Here is a 14526-nt window from a genome sequence, read left to right on the forward strand (position 1 = left end):
GCATCACCTAACACTTACCCACATAACATTCCACTTGGCATTCATTAGCCCATCTGACCAGCCCATCTATATCCACCTGTAATGTAAGACTATCCTCCTCACTATTTGCCACCCCACCAATGTTTGTGTCCATTGGTTCTGGAAGTTTGAGCGCATAATGAGCCAAGGGGAAAGAGATGACGTGTGTCACTGTGTGCACACTAACTGATCCACTGTTCTTGTTGTTCATTTTAGCATCATCAGAGCATGGCCACCAGGAGGAATTTCAGATGCCCCCTCTCACACCTGAGGGCCCTCAAGTGTCACCTGTGTCTCACCATTTCTGCAAGGCAGGTACCAGCACAGATACTAGCACTTTGGTGGGCATTGCAACATCGACTAATGTCCCAGGGCATAATGGAGAGGGCACTTCACAATCACTGGAGGAGGTGACAGAGACAGAGAGTGCTGATGGCGCCAGCAGCCGGAGGACTGCAGGGGACCAGGCACATGTTCAGTCGGTGCGTGATGATGTGTCTCTGGAGTTGTCCGCAATGCAGCAGCTGCAGGAAATGCGGTCGAGTGGGCAGGAGCATCTGGGAGTAATACATGAGGCTATGCTTCACTTGGTGTCCGTGGTGGAGGAGTCCACACGGAGCATCACTGATGCAATGAGCCTCATGGCAGAGCGTCATGCTTCCTCCATGGAGAGACTGGCAACTCTCATGCAGAGGTGCCTTCAGGAGAACAATCAGATCCTGCTGGGGTTACGCTTGGATCTGCAAGCCCTCACAGCACCAATGGCCACGGCTGGTCAGTGCCAATGTGGGAGATGGTGTGGGCTTCAAACTTCCCAGCTCGTTGCCCATCCATCCACGGTGAGCAGGGAGGTCTGAGGCGACTTCATGTTGGCGCAGCAGCTGCCTGGCTTATCTGCGGGCTCCTCTCAGGGCACTCCGGATGAGGGCATCAGCTGATCCGTCCTTCTCCCAGTGACCGCTTCATCGAGTGAGGCTGCGACGACTGAGGAGATGCCAGCTGCACAACTGGGCCCAGCACAGGCCCCACCAGCCAGAGGACAACCGCCAAGGTCATCGAGGCCAACGGGACAGCAAAGTTATCAGGTTGTCTCAGATGTCACTGTGAGTGATGGGCGGAACCAAGACGTAGCACCCATAAACGTAAGCATAAGTCACCTTAGGCACACCACGGGTTTCTCACTGGTGCTTTTGTGTTGGCTCCAGATTAGGCACTTATAATTTTTTTCTGTTTGCTTAATGTTTTGTTTTGGATTTGTGAGAAATTCTGATAGTTAAAATAAAAACCGGATGTGTTCCCATGGTTGAGGGTGGCTCCTTTGTTCTGCATGTGTATGTTTAAGATAAATGTCATGAGTGTTTGTCTGGACATTCAAGTTTATGTCAAAAGCCCTTAGTTCCTGCTGATGACCCGACAGATTTAGCACTTAGGTGCCGAGTATGGATGCGCCAGGCAAGGCTGGTCCTGCTGATCTATTTGTTTTGAGCTAACTGAAGGTTCATTGGATTAAAGTCTTCCAGGTGTCCCGGCCTCCTTTGTGTAGTCCCGGGTCAGCGCCTACCCCCTCAGCATTCCCCTATGCTTCCTTATCCTCAGAATCAGTGCTGGACTCATTGTGTGCAGCCACATCCGTCTTCATCATCCACTGCATCCCCCCTTTCCAGTGCAAGATTGTGCAGAGCGCAGCATGCAACCACTATCACAGAGATGCGATCTGGGGGGTACTGGAGTGCACCCCCTGAGCGGTCCAGGCATCGAAAGTGCATCTTGAGAAGACTGTTGGTTTCTCCACCACAACCCTTGTAGGTGGCTCCTATTGTACCGCTGCTCAGCTTCTGTTCTTGGATAGCGAAGAGGCGTCATGAGCCACCTTCTGAGGGGATAGCCCTTGTCACCCAGCAGCCATCCATCCAGCCGAGCCAAAGCACTGAAAAGCCCTAGCACCTGGGAATGTATGAGGATGTAGGCTTCGTGGGAGCTGCCTGGGTACCTTGCACAGACTTGTAGAAACTGCATTCTGTGATCACACACTATCTGTAGTGGAGTCGAAGCACTTCCTGTTGACAAAGGCACTGGGCTCACCTGCTGGTGCCTTGATGCCACATGCCTATAGCACCCTGGAAACGGTGGAAGCCAGCAATCATCTCAAAGCCTCTGGCTCACTGTGTCTGGCTTGCCTGGTCCCAGTGGAAGTGGATGAAGGTCAATGCATGCCTGAACAGAGCATCTGGGACCTGTTGACATAAGTGTGGACAGCTGATTAGGAGACACCACAAAGATCACCCACCGAGCCCTGGAAAGAGCCAGAAGCATAGAAGTTGAGGGCAACTGTGACCTTCAGAGCCACTGGCATGGGGTGTCCGCCCACACAGTTAGGAGAGATCTCAGGGCCAATCATCTGACAGATGTAGTTGACTGTCTCCCTTGAGAGACGGAGCCTCCTTCGGCACTGCACCCCAGACATATTGAGGTAGCTGCTTCACTGCCTGTACACCCTGGCAGCAGGATAGTGGCGTCTTCTGCAGCCCCTTCCACCTTGGACTACCTCTTGGCCCTGCACTCCTTGTGCCTGCACCTGGCCTTCCAAAGGTGGCTGCCCTGGAGGCTGAATTCCACTCCTGGCCTCCTCCTTATTCTCGCCCTCCCTTCCTCCTCAGAGGAGCTGCCTCCAGTGGGCATGTCAGAACCCATACCAAGGCTAAGGGGAGACCTCCAGAAAGCTGCAGGCCCGATAAAGATTACTGACTGCAGAGTGCTGACCTGAAGGTTCAAAGTACACAGAAAACTGCTGGAATTCGTTCTGAACTGCTACCGATCATACAGGCAAGTTTAAAAAACTTGCTCCAATAAATACTTCACAGACCAGGTTCACAACCCCACTGAGCCCTCTTATCCCGCCCATGGATGAGGCTTTTAAAAAGTCTCTTACCCGCCTGCCTGTTGCGCCCGTGCACCGAGCCGAAGATCGCACATTCGCCTGAAAATCGCCGTCAATTAATGAATTAAGGGCCTTAACTAGCCCGTTAATTAATGGTGGCCGCGCATCGAACTTCATCGTGCGCCCGCCCAGCAAAATATCGTGATGGCATCATTTTACGCATTGACCTGTGGAGCCCGCCCTCCCCCCAGGAACGTCAAACAGAAAATTCTGCCCAATGTATCCTCATCCTTCAGGTGCAGCCCCAGCAATGACCACCACTAGCAGTAGCGCTGCCAGCTGTCTGATCAGGCCAGCATCTATTGGGGCCAGGCTGCCATCCTTAAGAGCTGCCACCAGCAAAATGTGGCCCCAGGTCCCGTTGCCTGCCAATGCGGGGTTGTCCCTTGATTTCGGTCCTGGTGGCGGAAATTCTGCCACATCCTCAAAATTCCAGCCAGTGTCTTCAACTCTCTCTCGCATGTCAGGGAAATCATTGTTCTTTACACATTGTGGCAATAAAAAAACTGCAACCAGGTTGCAATCCTAGCTGCATGAGTTGAGGATGTTAGGGCAGCTGATGTAATCTATTGCTACTTTCACTTTCAGTTTCTGTTCCTTTTAAATGAAACTTTGCCTGAACCACAATAAACAGTAAGTGGATGCCAGTCATACATCAGAGTGTAGATATATGCACCTAGCCAGACCCAAACTTCAGCAGTCCGAGAGAATCACTCGTGAGAAATACATTAAGAAATCAGCACCACTCGGCAGGCAAAAACATGTACGTGGTGGTTATTTGCATTAAATTTCTGCTGCAAGCTTGCATCGACTGGGTGAGCGAAATATCACGGGGGTTGATAAAGCTCATAGCCTTGGGTAAATTTAGGATCAGTGAGAGGAGGCGGGAAAGAGTTAAGAGGAGGGAGGAGAAGAGCAGGGAGCGGACCACAACTCCCACCAGTGTCAATTACCATTTCACCCGCCAATGCAACTACAAGTGCGGCTTCTGTTTCCACACCGCCAAGACATCTTTCGTGTTGCCCCTGGAAGAAGCCAAAAGGGGGCTGAAACTGCTAAAGGCAGCAGGTAAGCAACTGCAGCAGCGGAATCTGCTGCCAGGATTGTAATGCGGTCGTTTCTCTTCATTCAGAATAATAATGTACATAGTATTGCACGTGCAAAATTAATGGAGAGATAATTAATGCTGCCCTAATATAAGGAATAAATAGCCCGTGAAACGTATTATACCTTTACAGTGCAAAGTTATGATCGCTAATGGGGTCTAGTATATATTATCTAAACATTATCGAATATAAGTGACAGTTGTTTACTTTAAAATAAACGTTTTTGTGGGACCTTTTAATTCGCGCACTGACACGGAAGTGTGTAGCAGATACGGCAATGGGCAAAAATACAAAATGCCATCACACAAGACTGATGTGTATGATGTACAGTGGGAAGGAGATTGGACAGTGGGCTGCAGAAAGCAGTTGATCGCATCGTTGGGCAATGGTATTAGGTCTATGAGAAATAGAAGTTGAGTACAGAAAGACATGTTCAAAATATTTCGTGCTCCAAACAGACCACCGAGTATCAGCCTTGGTTCAGGAAATGAGTTACAATACTTGTCTCAGCACTCTGGTCAGGGAGAGCATAAACTGACCATCCATCACCCCTATCAGCCAGGTTTATTCTCAAGCATGTAGCACTGGGGTATTTAACTTGGAAGTGGACTAATTGGTGTTCCCGCACATTGATGAAAAGCAACTATAGATTTCCATTATTTGTTTCGTACTGAACTGGGAGGCTAACAAAAATGACTCTCAAATTTAGGAGTGTTTCTGTAAAGTACCTGGTGGTTGGGTACACCGGTTAACAATGTTAATAAACCTTACCACATTTCCAAAGGCAGATTGGCTGAAATAACTTTGTTGTCCGTGTACTTTATTTAATTTATTAATGTTCTGGAGTCTGGATTCTCTTTTTCTAACTGTGCTGTGAGCAAAGGTTAGCAGGATTATATCGATAGTGTTGCCTTAAGTGTTGACATCTCAAAGATTTGATTCAAAACTTTATTTTGTCTTACCCAGGCATGGAAAAAATTAACTTTTCGGGCGGAGAACCTTTTCTGCACAATCGTGGGGAGTTTCTAGGCAAACTGGTACAGTATTGTAAACAGGAGCTGAAACTGCCCAGTGTCAGCGTTGTGAGTAATGGGAGTCGGATCACCGAGAAGTGGTTCAAAAACTACGGTAAATTGTTGTCTGCCTATATTCAGGTCTGGGAAAGGGGGTACATTTCTACATACATTCCATTCAGATTACGGTTTACATTCTAACTAAGTACTGTTGAAAGGAGTTAGCGTTAAGCAAATATGCAGGCAGTCCTTGACTTTACGATGTTGGGTGTTCCAATGGCACTTACGACGTTTATAAATTGACACCCTCTTGATTTTCCCACGCCGGTTTTGACTTTAGGACGCGACGCCAGCGAACATGTTCAAACGTGCACATCGGCGTTCTGCCGCCCATCTCCCTGACTCAAGACGTTCAGTTGCAGTCCTGACGCCATTACTACAGTACTGTACTATATTTCTATATGTATTTTTTTTAGCTTATTATGTGTTTTTAAGGTCAATTTGATTGCCATTTACAACATAAATACATTAATGTTGCTATATTATTCGTCTATAATTCATTGAGTACAAAATACTGTTTTTTTATGTTGAAAGTAGGGTATCGTGCCTCTGTTCAGGAACAATCCCCCATTTATAACACCGTTCTTATGGGGAAATCGGTTCTGAGTTACGATGTTGCAGCTTAAGACGTGGTTTTTAGGAACCAATTGTGTCGTAAATCCGAACACTGCCTGTATGTAAGGATGAAGTACTTGCCTAATGACACATTTCATCATTATAAAGTTTGGTGTGGAATTAAGCTACACAGAGCAAGAAACTGGTCTCAACACTATGTCTAGTTTCTAAGATGAGTCAACAAGGGCAGCTGAGCACCTGTAGAACCAAAACTCAGCAAGGTGCCAGCTTCAACATTAGATAAACTTGATTGGGTGGAATGTTTGTTAAGGGAGTGCCAACATATCTAAGGGCAGAATACCTTTTCTGAACCCTTTTGTTCAACACTTGGAAATCTTGTAAACTAAGGTAGATATGAGAATGAATTTCTAGGTTCACTATAGTACATTTACACATTACCCCTATTAAAAAAAAGTTAATTAATGTCAGACCAAATGCTCTGATGTCATTCGTTTGGTCAGATGTATCGTAGCACAGACATTGGACAATCTCTCAGTGAATCCCCACTAAGTGGGTTCAGGTTTTACTGGGGTAGGTGGAGAGGTGTCTCAAGCATAGATGAGTCACCTTGTCTGAGAGAAGTGACATTTTCAACCAGCTTGGTTCCAGAGCAGAATTTGTACAGCCCAGAACTGCCTTTTTGTAATATGATGCCAGGCAGTTTTCCTCTAAGCTTTAATGTATGAAGCAGAATTGTCAACTTATTATTCAGCTTTTCAAACTATGTTGCTGTAGCTCAATGCTTAATAATCAAACATTGATGTTACAGGTGAGGATCTGGACATTTTGGCTGTTTCATGTGACAGTTTTGAAGAGGACACCAATCGTCTGATAGGCCGTGGACAAGGGAACAAAAATCACATTGAGAACCTCCTCAAGGTCAGAACATGGTGCAAAGATTACAAAGTGGCTTTTAAAATCAACTCTGTCATCAACAGATTCAATCTTGAAGAGGATATGAATGAACAAGTCATGATGGTGAATCCAGTAAGGTGGAAGGTAATTCAATTAATTCACATTTCTTGATTTAAGTTACAAGCTATTAAGTTTGAGAACATGGAGGGCTGGGGCAGAATTCTAGTGTAACTGTGGTGGGGAGAATTGCTATTTTGGGTGGCCCCAAAATCCTGAGCTAACAGGGACTGTCTCTGCTTCTGTTCATCATGGAAAAACTGATTTGAGTGCATGTCTGAGAATATTCCTCAGCCTCCATGGAAATCCACCTTGCTGAACCTGAAAGATCCAGTGGAAGTTACACCAGCTGAAGATCTCACTGTTGCCATCATAACAGTGTATTTATTGGTCCCAGGAAGAAACGTGGCAGTTGGGAAGACCCATTAAAAATGACTATCGGTTTTGTTTGCATCTGGCCTTAAGCATCCTTCATGAGTCAGCTGAAGCCTAGAAGGAATTTTCAAACCAAATTAATATGCCGTTAATGTGGGGAATATGTTTAGTTTAACTTTAGAGAATGGTGGAGTGCTTTTTATTTCTGGATTCACTGGATTTGCCTTTGTTGTGGGTATGAATTTTGATAGCTGTATGAGAGCCTAATGCTTTGAGTCTCAATGGCTCAATTTGAGTTGTGCTCTGCTTGTTTAGTGATGATCATTACAAAGGCCCAGTTTTGGCATTTTCCCCTTCTAGGGATGGAATTTTATGCCAGTGGGATTTTACGATCCCGCTGAAGTCAATGGAGTTTAGAATGGCTCACTGCATTTTACGGCCCCATCCCCACCACGACAGGGCCATAAAATTCTGACCTAATAGTGAGAAGATGTATATGATTTTCAAATAGAGGAGCCCACCAAAGGGGCTGGGGGAGCAAAGTTTCATTTGGAATATCATATTGTCTTTAGATGTAAATCTATCCGTATTTGGGCAGAACTTTTTGCTCGGCATGTGGGCACACGCCCGACATGCTCAAGTGTGAAATAGCGCGTGATAACATTAGTTGAGCGTCTCAACGTCGTCGCACACTCAGGCGATATTTTGGTCGGTGGGCGCGCATGTGAGTCAGCAACGCGCCCGCCGACAGTTAAGAGGCCTATTAAGGCCATTAATGTATTAATCAACCATGATTTTTCACTGCCCGTCCAAAGAAAAGGTTGGCGGGTGGGCAAATCAGCCAGGTGGCTTTTGCCATTTTGAGGAAACCTCATCCAAGGGCGGGATGAGGGTTCCGATATTAATTTAGAAAAATAAAAATGTTTGCACAGAATTTTCATCTGGTATATGTTCCGGTGACTGATTCTGATGCGTGGGCATTTTTTTTCCCAGTTTTAACAATCTTTACCTTTGGCATTTAAATTCTTCAGCTCCCTGAGGTAGCTCTCTGCCTTCAGGAAGCTTTCTATGAGCACTCCCCCGCCCCCGCATTGACTTCTGCGTTCACTCTCCTCCCGCCCCCACCCCAGCAGCACTGAGCCTTTCAGCACGCCTTTCACGCTGGCTAGCTAATTAATCGCGGTCGGGGGCAAATCGCACTCAGGTTCCATTCCTCAGCCTTTCCCAGGCCCACCAATCGCAGGCGCCCACCGAATTAAAAATCCTGCCCATAGATTTTGAATTGAAATGGCAGGGGGTGGGCTACATCAGAAAGTTCTACAGTCAGCTGTGGTGATCATGGAAACATCAGATGGGTGGGCAGCCTGAATGAAAAGTATTTCCTAGCGTCAGTGTTCCCTGAATGATAATGTTGGACAGTGGTGACAACTTTGTAACTGATAGCTCACCAGGTTCTCCTTATGTGTCTGTAACCTGCAATCAAATCCTGCTGAAAATGATCAAACAAATTTCTCCTTTCTCTGTGGCTGTTGGGCGGAAAGTGTTATGGAATTTTTTTTGCAGCTTTAATCCCATTGGGTTCAAATGCACAGAAGAACACTGCTCATAACTTAGCACTAATTGGCAAACTGGCAATAATCAGGTAGTTTTATTTAGATAGGCCACATGAACAGCTGGCATAGCAATTACAGATAAAATACAATGTATAATCTCTCAGGTAACTGGAGAACACATAATGGGTACATCACATGAGTAGGTATGTTTGTGATAATGAGTTTTGTATATTGAATATTGAATTTATTTTACTCAATGCAGGTATTCCAGTGCTTGTTGATTGAAGGGGAGAATGCTGGAGAAGAAGCTCTGAGACATGCAGAAACTTTTGTTATCAGCAACAAAGACTTTCAGAGATTTTTGGAAAGGCATAAAGAGATCAAGTGCCTTGTGCCTGAGTCTAATGAGAAGGTAAGATGCGTAGGAATAGAAACAGAACTTGGAGTATCACTTGAGTAGCGACATTAGATGAGAGAAGCTTCTTGGGCCTTTCTTTATATTTATGATCACCAGCCATCAGCTTCCACCTTCTGTGAAAACTGATTCATTTCAGTATACCTGCTGTCACAGATTTAGCTTTGTTCTTCACCACTGGCAATGAGCAATGGATCTGATGCTATATGTGACAGCTGTGGTCACATCTGGTACCAAGTCCATCATAATAATGTCAATAAAAATACACCTCTAAGTTTGAATAGATGATTGCATACATTTGTGATTTCAAATGAAAAAAAAGTTATCTATGATGCTTCATAGAGGCAAAATAAAACAAAATATGACACAGAGCCACACAGGGAGATATTTGAGCAGGTGACCAAAAGCATAGTCAAAGAAGTAGGTTTTAAGGAGTGTCTTAAAGGAGGAAAAAAAAGTAGAGAGGCAGAGATGTTTAGGGAGAATATTCCAGAGCTTAGTACCCCAGTAGCTGAAGGCACAGCCACCAATGGTAGATTGATTAAAATCAGGCATGCTCAAGAAACTGGAATTAAAGGTGAGCATATATCTCAGAGCATTGTAGGGCTAGAGAAGATTATAGGGATAGGAAGGGACCAAGCCATGAAGGGATTGGAAAACAAGGGTGAGAATTTTAAAATCAAGGCGTCGTTTAACCAGGAGGTCAGCGAGCACAAACATGATAGGGGAACTATATTTGGTACAAGTTAGAACATGAGCGACAGAGTTTTCGATGACCTCAAGTTTAACAAGGATAGAATGGGGGAGGCTAGTCAGGAGTACATTGAAATAGACAAGTCTGGACGTAACAAAGGCATGGTTGAGGGTTTCAGCAGACCGCTACAAAGGTAAAAATTGATTGTCGTAGTGACATAAGCTATAAAGCACACTAACAGACTATTTGGCCCAGCCAGAACATGCCAGCGTTTATGCTCCCCGTGAGCCTCCTCCCATCTTTCTTCATCTAAATTTATCATCATAACCTATATTCCCTTCTCCCTCATATGCTTGTCTAGCTTCCTCTAAAATGCATCTATAATAATCACTTCAACAATGTCTTGTCACTCTCTGTGATGGCAAGTTCCACATTCTCACCACTCTTTAGGTAAATATGTTTCTTCTGTATCCCCTTTAGATAGGTGTGTGATTGAAAACTCATCTCAAGGTCAAAAAGGAACAAAGGCAATCCCCTCCAATGAGTCCTGCCTAGAGTGACAAAGATTCATCTCATAACTGGGACATTTCCATAGTACATCCATATACCTAGATTACAATAAGTGCTGTTGCTATAGGCATACCCAAGCTAAATCTAAGAATTGCTTTAAGTCCTTGTCACTTTTTCTGTTGTTGACTCCTGTTGGTCTTTGCAGGTATCAGCATGTCCACACTGAGGATAAACCCTACTGCTAATATTATACTTGGACATTTTCCTTAGTACTGCTTCAGTTTTATGTCTATGTGTTGTTTTCATTAGTGTTGTTTTGAATTTTGTACACATTCCTCTGGAATTTATTTTAAAAGTTTGGCATTTCTGTTGAACAAATAATATAGTTATGGTGCTACTTCATGTTTGTGCTCTCTCCACAGATGCGAGATTCCTACCTCATCCTTGATGAATATGTGAGTACTGTTATTACACCTGATAGAATAAAATACTGTCCTGTCAAGTTCCCATTGTTACTGCCTGTATAATAAAAGTACATATAAAATAGGCTGCTGTACAATCATTTCTATATTTAAAAGATTGTCACTATAATCTGATACTTTAATACAACATAAAGATGTTCACACCAGCTATAGTCTAGAACAATTCATGTAAAGAGGTACTGGAAGCAAATTCAAAGTAACCTTCAGAAGGGAATTGGATATATATTTCAAATTTGAAGGCTATGTAGAAAGAGCAGAGAGATGGGACTAACGGGGTAGCTCTTTCCAAGGACCAGCGCAGACATTGTGAACCAAATTACCTCTTTCTATGACGTATGATTCTAAGTAATTATATTTTATAGAATTGCACTCAGAGGGACCGTGAGGACAATTGTCAATTCCACATACAACAGTGCTATGCTACCATCTATTTTTAATGGAGTACACTATTCAGTCATGTGCTGCAGTATGCTTATTATGTTTTCTACATCTATGAAATGAGAGGATATTATTGAAGGGAGAATGACAGGTGAATAGCTTCCAAAACTATATCCATCATTATACACATGACAAATCAAATACAAATGAATATTCACAAATATTCCAAATTCTGTTTTCATTGGAAACATACCAAACCTTTTGACATGGCAGAGATAATCTGAAGGTCAAAACTGCAGAGAAACTTGTAAGGTGTCTTCTAAAGTCATATGTTTAAAAATTGAAATTGATGATAGAAACTGTTAAACTGATATTTATTTATAGGAAAGACCTATATATGCAAGAGGTGTAGTTCCAGGCATCTTTGGATACTATTTTGTTGTCACACTGAAATGAAATAACACTGTTATGATCCTGTGCTTGTGACATCACAATGAACCTCAATTGTTTCTTATGTCCAGTTTCCAGATATTGAAAATAAAAGAATGAATATTGTAGGAATGTACAAGAGTCTCCTTGTTCAAAGCTTGACTGACTTTGACTTGAGTTTACTGCAAACTCCCCAAACATAGGATTAAATTTGAAATTTGTCCAAATTCTCAGAATACAATGAATTCACTGAGGATCAGGAAAATAATGTGGGCACACACGCACAATATCAAATTGGAGTATCTTAAAATCTGACTTTGCTTTTAAGTACATTCTGAAAAGTAACAAGTTACAGTTTGTACTTGTTGGAAAAATAAAACACTGGTATGCATATTCACTGAAACTTACTTCAGCAGCAAGGTAAAACAGGCACTGTCAAAAATGCTGCCTGTTATATGACCTGTCTGATTGTTCTTTGCATTGAAGTCAATGTATAAAAGGGAGGCTGATCCAATGTCACCTATTTTACATTCTCATCGAAGTTGAAAGTTCAAATCATCAACAGCATTGGAATAAACAGTTGATTCGACTCAGAGGTGAAGCAACATCAGATCTCACAAATGATATGTACTATATAGTTTAAGTAAGAATTTTATAATTCTCTATTTTTATCTTCCCTCTCTGTTCCCTTAATATTTTTCAGATGCGCTTCCTTGATTGCACCAAAGGCAGAAAAGATCCATCCAGATCTATCTTGGATGTAGGCGTTGAGAATGCTATTAAATTTAGTGGGTTTGACGAGAAAATGTTTTTTAAACGTGGGGGTAAATATACATGGAGCAAAGCGGATATGCATTTGGATTGGTAACTGATTGCTGTTCTACATTCCTGCTTGTACAGATGATAGACAGTGTCCATGCTATACATTGTTTTGTATAATATTGCAGAATTTTGGACTATTTTAATTGTCTAAAAGAATATGGCACTCAATGCTACATCCTTTCAACTACACCATAGTTATACATAGCAATATGGGATGTATTTCTTGCACATGTAAAAATCACTGCACCAGTTTGTAGTGAAGTGTAGAACTTACAACAATGGAACAAAACATGATTGCAAAAGATATAATTATTTTTCTCCATGTTTTGCAATCTTTTCTGAAATGCTTAATAGATTGTTATTGTCTTGATTATAATGTATTGAAAACCTCTTGGACTGAGAGTTTTGAAAAAAAGATTTGAAGTGCTTTGTCCACCCTGATATCACGCAATACCACATCTGAAAAGAATAGTCAATTGCAATATGGACAATGGGTTTGGGAGATTGACTAAACTTTAAATGGTTTATGCTTTTATTACGTTTCAAACAAGCTGTATTAATGGTTCATATATTAAATAAAATGAAAAATCTTAAAATCTATTTTTAAAGCAAAATATCAAAGACTAGATTTCACAATAATACAGTAGTTGTATTTATTTTCAATATGGCCATCATATTTAATAGAGAGAACTATCACTTCTACATTATAAAAATGTGTTTTTATTTTTTTACATAGTGAATGTTTGAATTGTATTAATATATGATGCAAGGCACTTCATAGTATATACAGTCCGTTCTGTTAATTCCCAGTGAATAATCACTTTAGTATTAAATTGATCCATTTGTTTCAGCAGAAAAGCTTACTTATTAGAAGTTTATCATCACTTATTTATACCACATGTCACTATTCCAGCAATGGTTTCCCTTTTTGCTAAAGGCACTTTTGGGACTATCTTGATACAGCCTCACAGTACCAATTTGTTCAGAATTCTAGTTCCTCCATTGTGTCAGTCAATGAGTTGGAAGCCGGCAGCACTTACAGCAAGCATGTGTACTTACTCCAAACAGAGGGAATAGTGGTTTGTTTCTAATCTTAGCAGTATGCAGAGATACAGTGAAAAGAGTGGACATTTCATTTGTTACTTACCTAACAAGTTACTAAGCAAAATAAAGTCAAAAAGATGATTAACAGAAAAAAGATAGCATCTTTTATCTCTCCTATTATTTTCTTTTATATTCACCTACCACTGTTTTCTGTTGAACACTATGTATTGCTCCCCAATTTTTTTCTGATTTTCAGTACTCCGGTCTTTGTCCTTCCACTACCACTTTTACTTTAGCTCAGAGCCAATTACACCCTATTGCAACATCTTGCTTTATGTTTTTCTCATCATGTTACTTTAGTACATGGTACACATGAATAAAACATTTTCTTTTGGTCTTTGCTTCTCACTCATTTGTTTGTCTTATCTGCTGCTGTTTTTTTTGTTTCCCTGTCCTGGTCCTTTTTGCCCCTTGTTAGTTTACCTCTTTTTCACAGCTTTTTGTTAAAAATGTTTTACTTCTCCCTTGGCCAGCTCTTTCTCTTATTTCTGAATCAGATTTCATTGCATTTATTTTCTGTATCCATCTCCGCAGGTATACATCGTGCCTACTTGGCCTTATACTGAAACATTGTAACCAATTATCTATTTCACCACTGATAAGAATACCTTCAATCCAAATAATCTTCTTCACAAGCACACACTAAGCTGATTTAGCAGAATGATTCTAATTTCAAAAGGATGTGTGGTATAAATATGGTATTATTAGGATATTTCATTAATAGTATTTGGAATTTTTGAATTTTTATGCGCTTATCCAAGTTTCAGTGCAGTGGAATTGATGTGCATGTTAACAATTCTATTTTATGTAAATAATGACATTTTCCTAGAATATTTTGTACAAGTGCTGTAAAAGCCTGAATAAAGTGGAAAAATATGCAGAGCCTACTTTGCATTCAATTTTTGAGGTTAAATGTCTTTTCAGATAAGAGAATACTTGTCCTTCCATTTAGTTAATATTAAGCAGAATTTGTCCATTGTATTTTCATAAGGTGAGCTATGGAGCTCCCAGAAAAATTGCATCAATAAAGTTATGATAGTCAGTTAGGAGAATTATCACAGAAATTCACCCTCCAGCTGAGTGCTTCCAAAATGTTTTGCCT

The 14526-nt window shown here is 41.8% G+C and overlaps 1 protein-coding gene across 2 annotated transcripts; it reads left to right on the forward strand.

The window, feature by feature from the left end:
• Positions 1-3592: 3592 nt before the first annotated feature.
• On the forward strand, positions 3593-14304 carry rsad2 (radical S-adenosyl methionine domain containing 2). 2 transcript variants are annotated; one of them, XM_041188607.1, is made up of 6 exons: positions 3593-4024; positions 5029-5190; positions 6520-6749; positions 8853-9002; positions 10632-10664; positions 12202-14304. In XM_041188607.1, exons 1-6 carry the CDS (start codon positions 3718-3720, stop codon positions 12364-12366), a joined length of 1047 nt encoding a protein of 348 aa, XP_041044541.1. In that variant the 5' UTR covers positions 3593-3717; the 3' UTR covers positions 12367-14304. The 2 variants fall into 2 exon arrangements, with proteins under 2 accessions (XP_041044541.1, XP_041044542.1); XM_041188608.1 differs by having other exon boundaries at positions 3609-3719.
• The last annotated feature ends 222 nt before the right edge of the window (positions 14305-14526 follow it).

This window comes from Carcharodon carcharias, chromosome 5 (assembly GCF_017639515.1).
Source record: "Carcharodon carcharias isolate sCarCar2 chromosome 5, sCarCar2.pri, whole genome shotgun sequence".
Classification (NCBI taxonomy): domain Eukaryota; kingdom Metazoa; phylum Chordata; class Chondrichthyes; order Lamniformes; family Lamnidae; genus Carcharodon; species Carcharodon carcharias.

Coding starts and splice junctions, on each gene's coding strand:
- rsad2 (XM_041188607.1), top strand. CDS start 3,718: ATGTACGTGGTGGTTATTTGCATTAAATTTCTGCTGCAAGCTTGCATC. Junction 5,191..6,519: donor GAAGTGGTTCAAAAACTACG/GTAAATTGTTGT, acceptor TTGATGTTACAG/GTGAGGATCTGGACATTTTG. Junction 10,665..12,201: donor ACCTCATCCTTGATGAATAT/GTGAGTACTGTT, acceptor AATATTTTTCAG/ATGCGCTTCCTTGATTGCAC.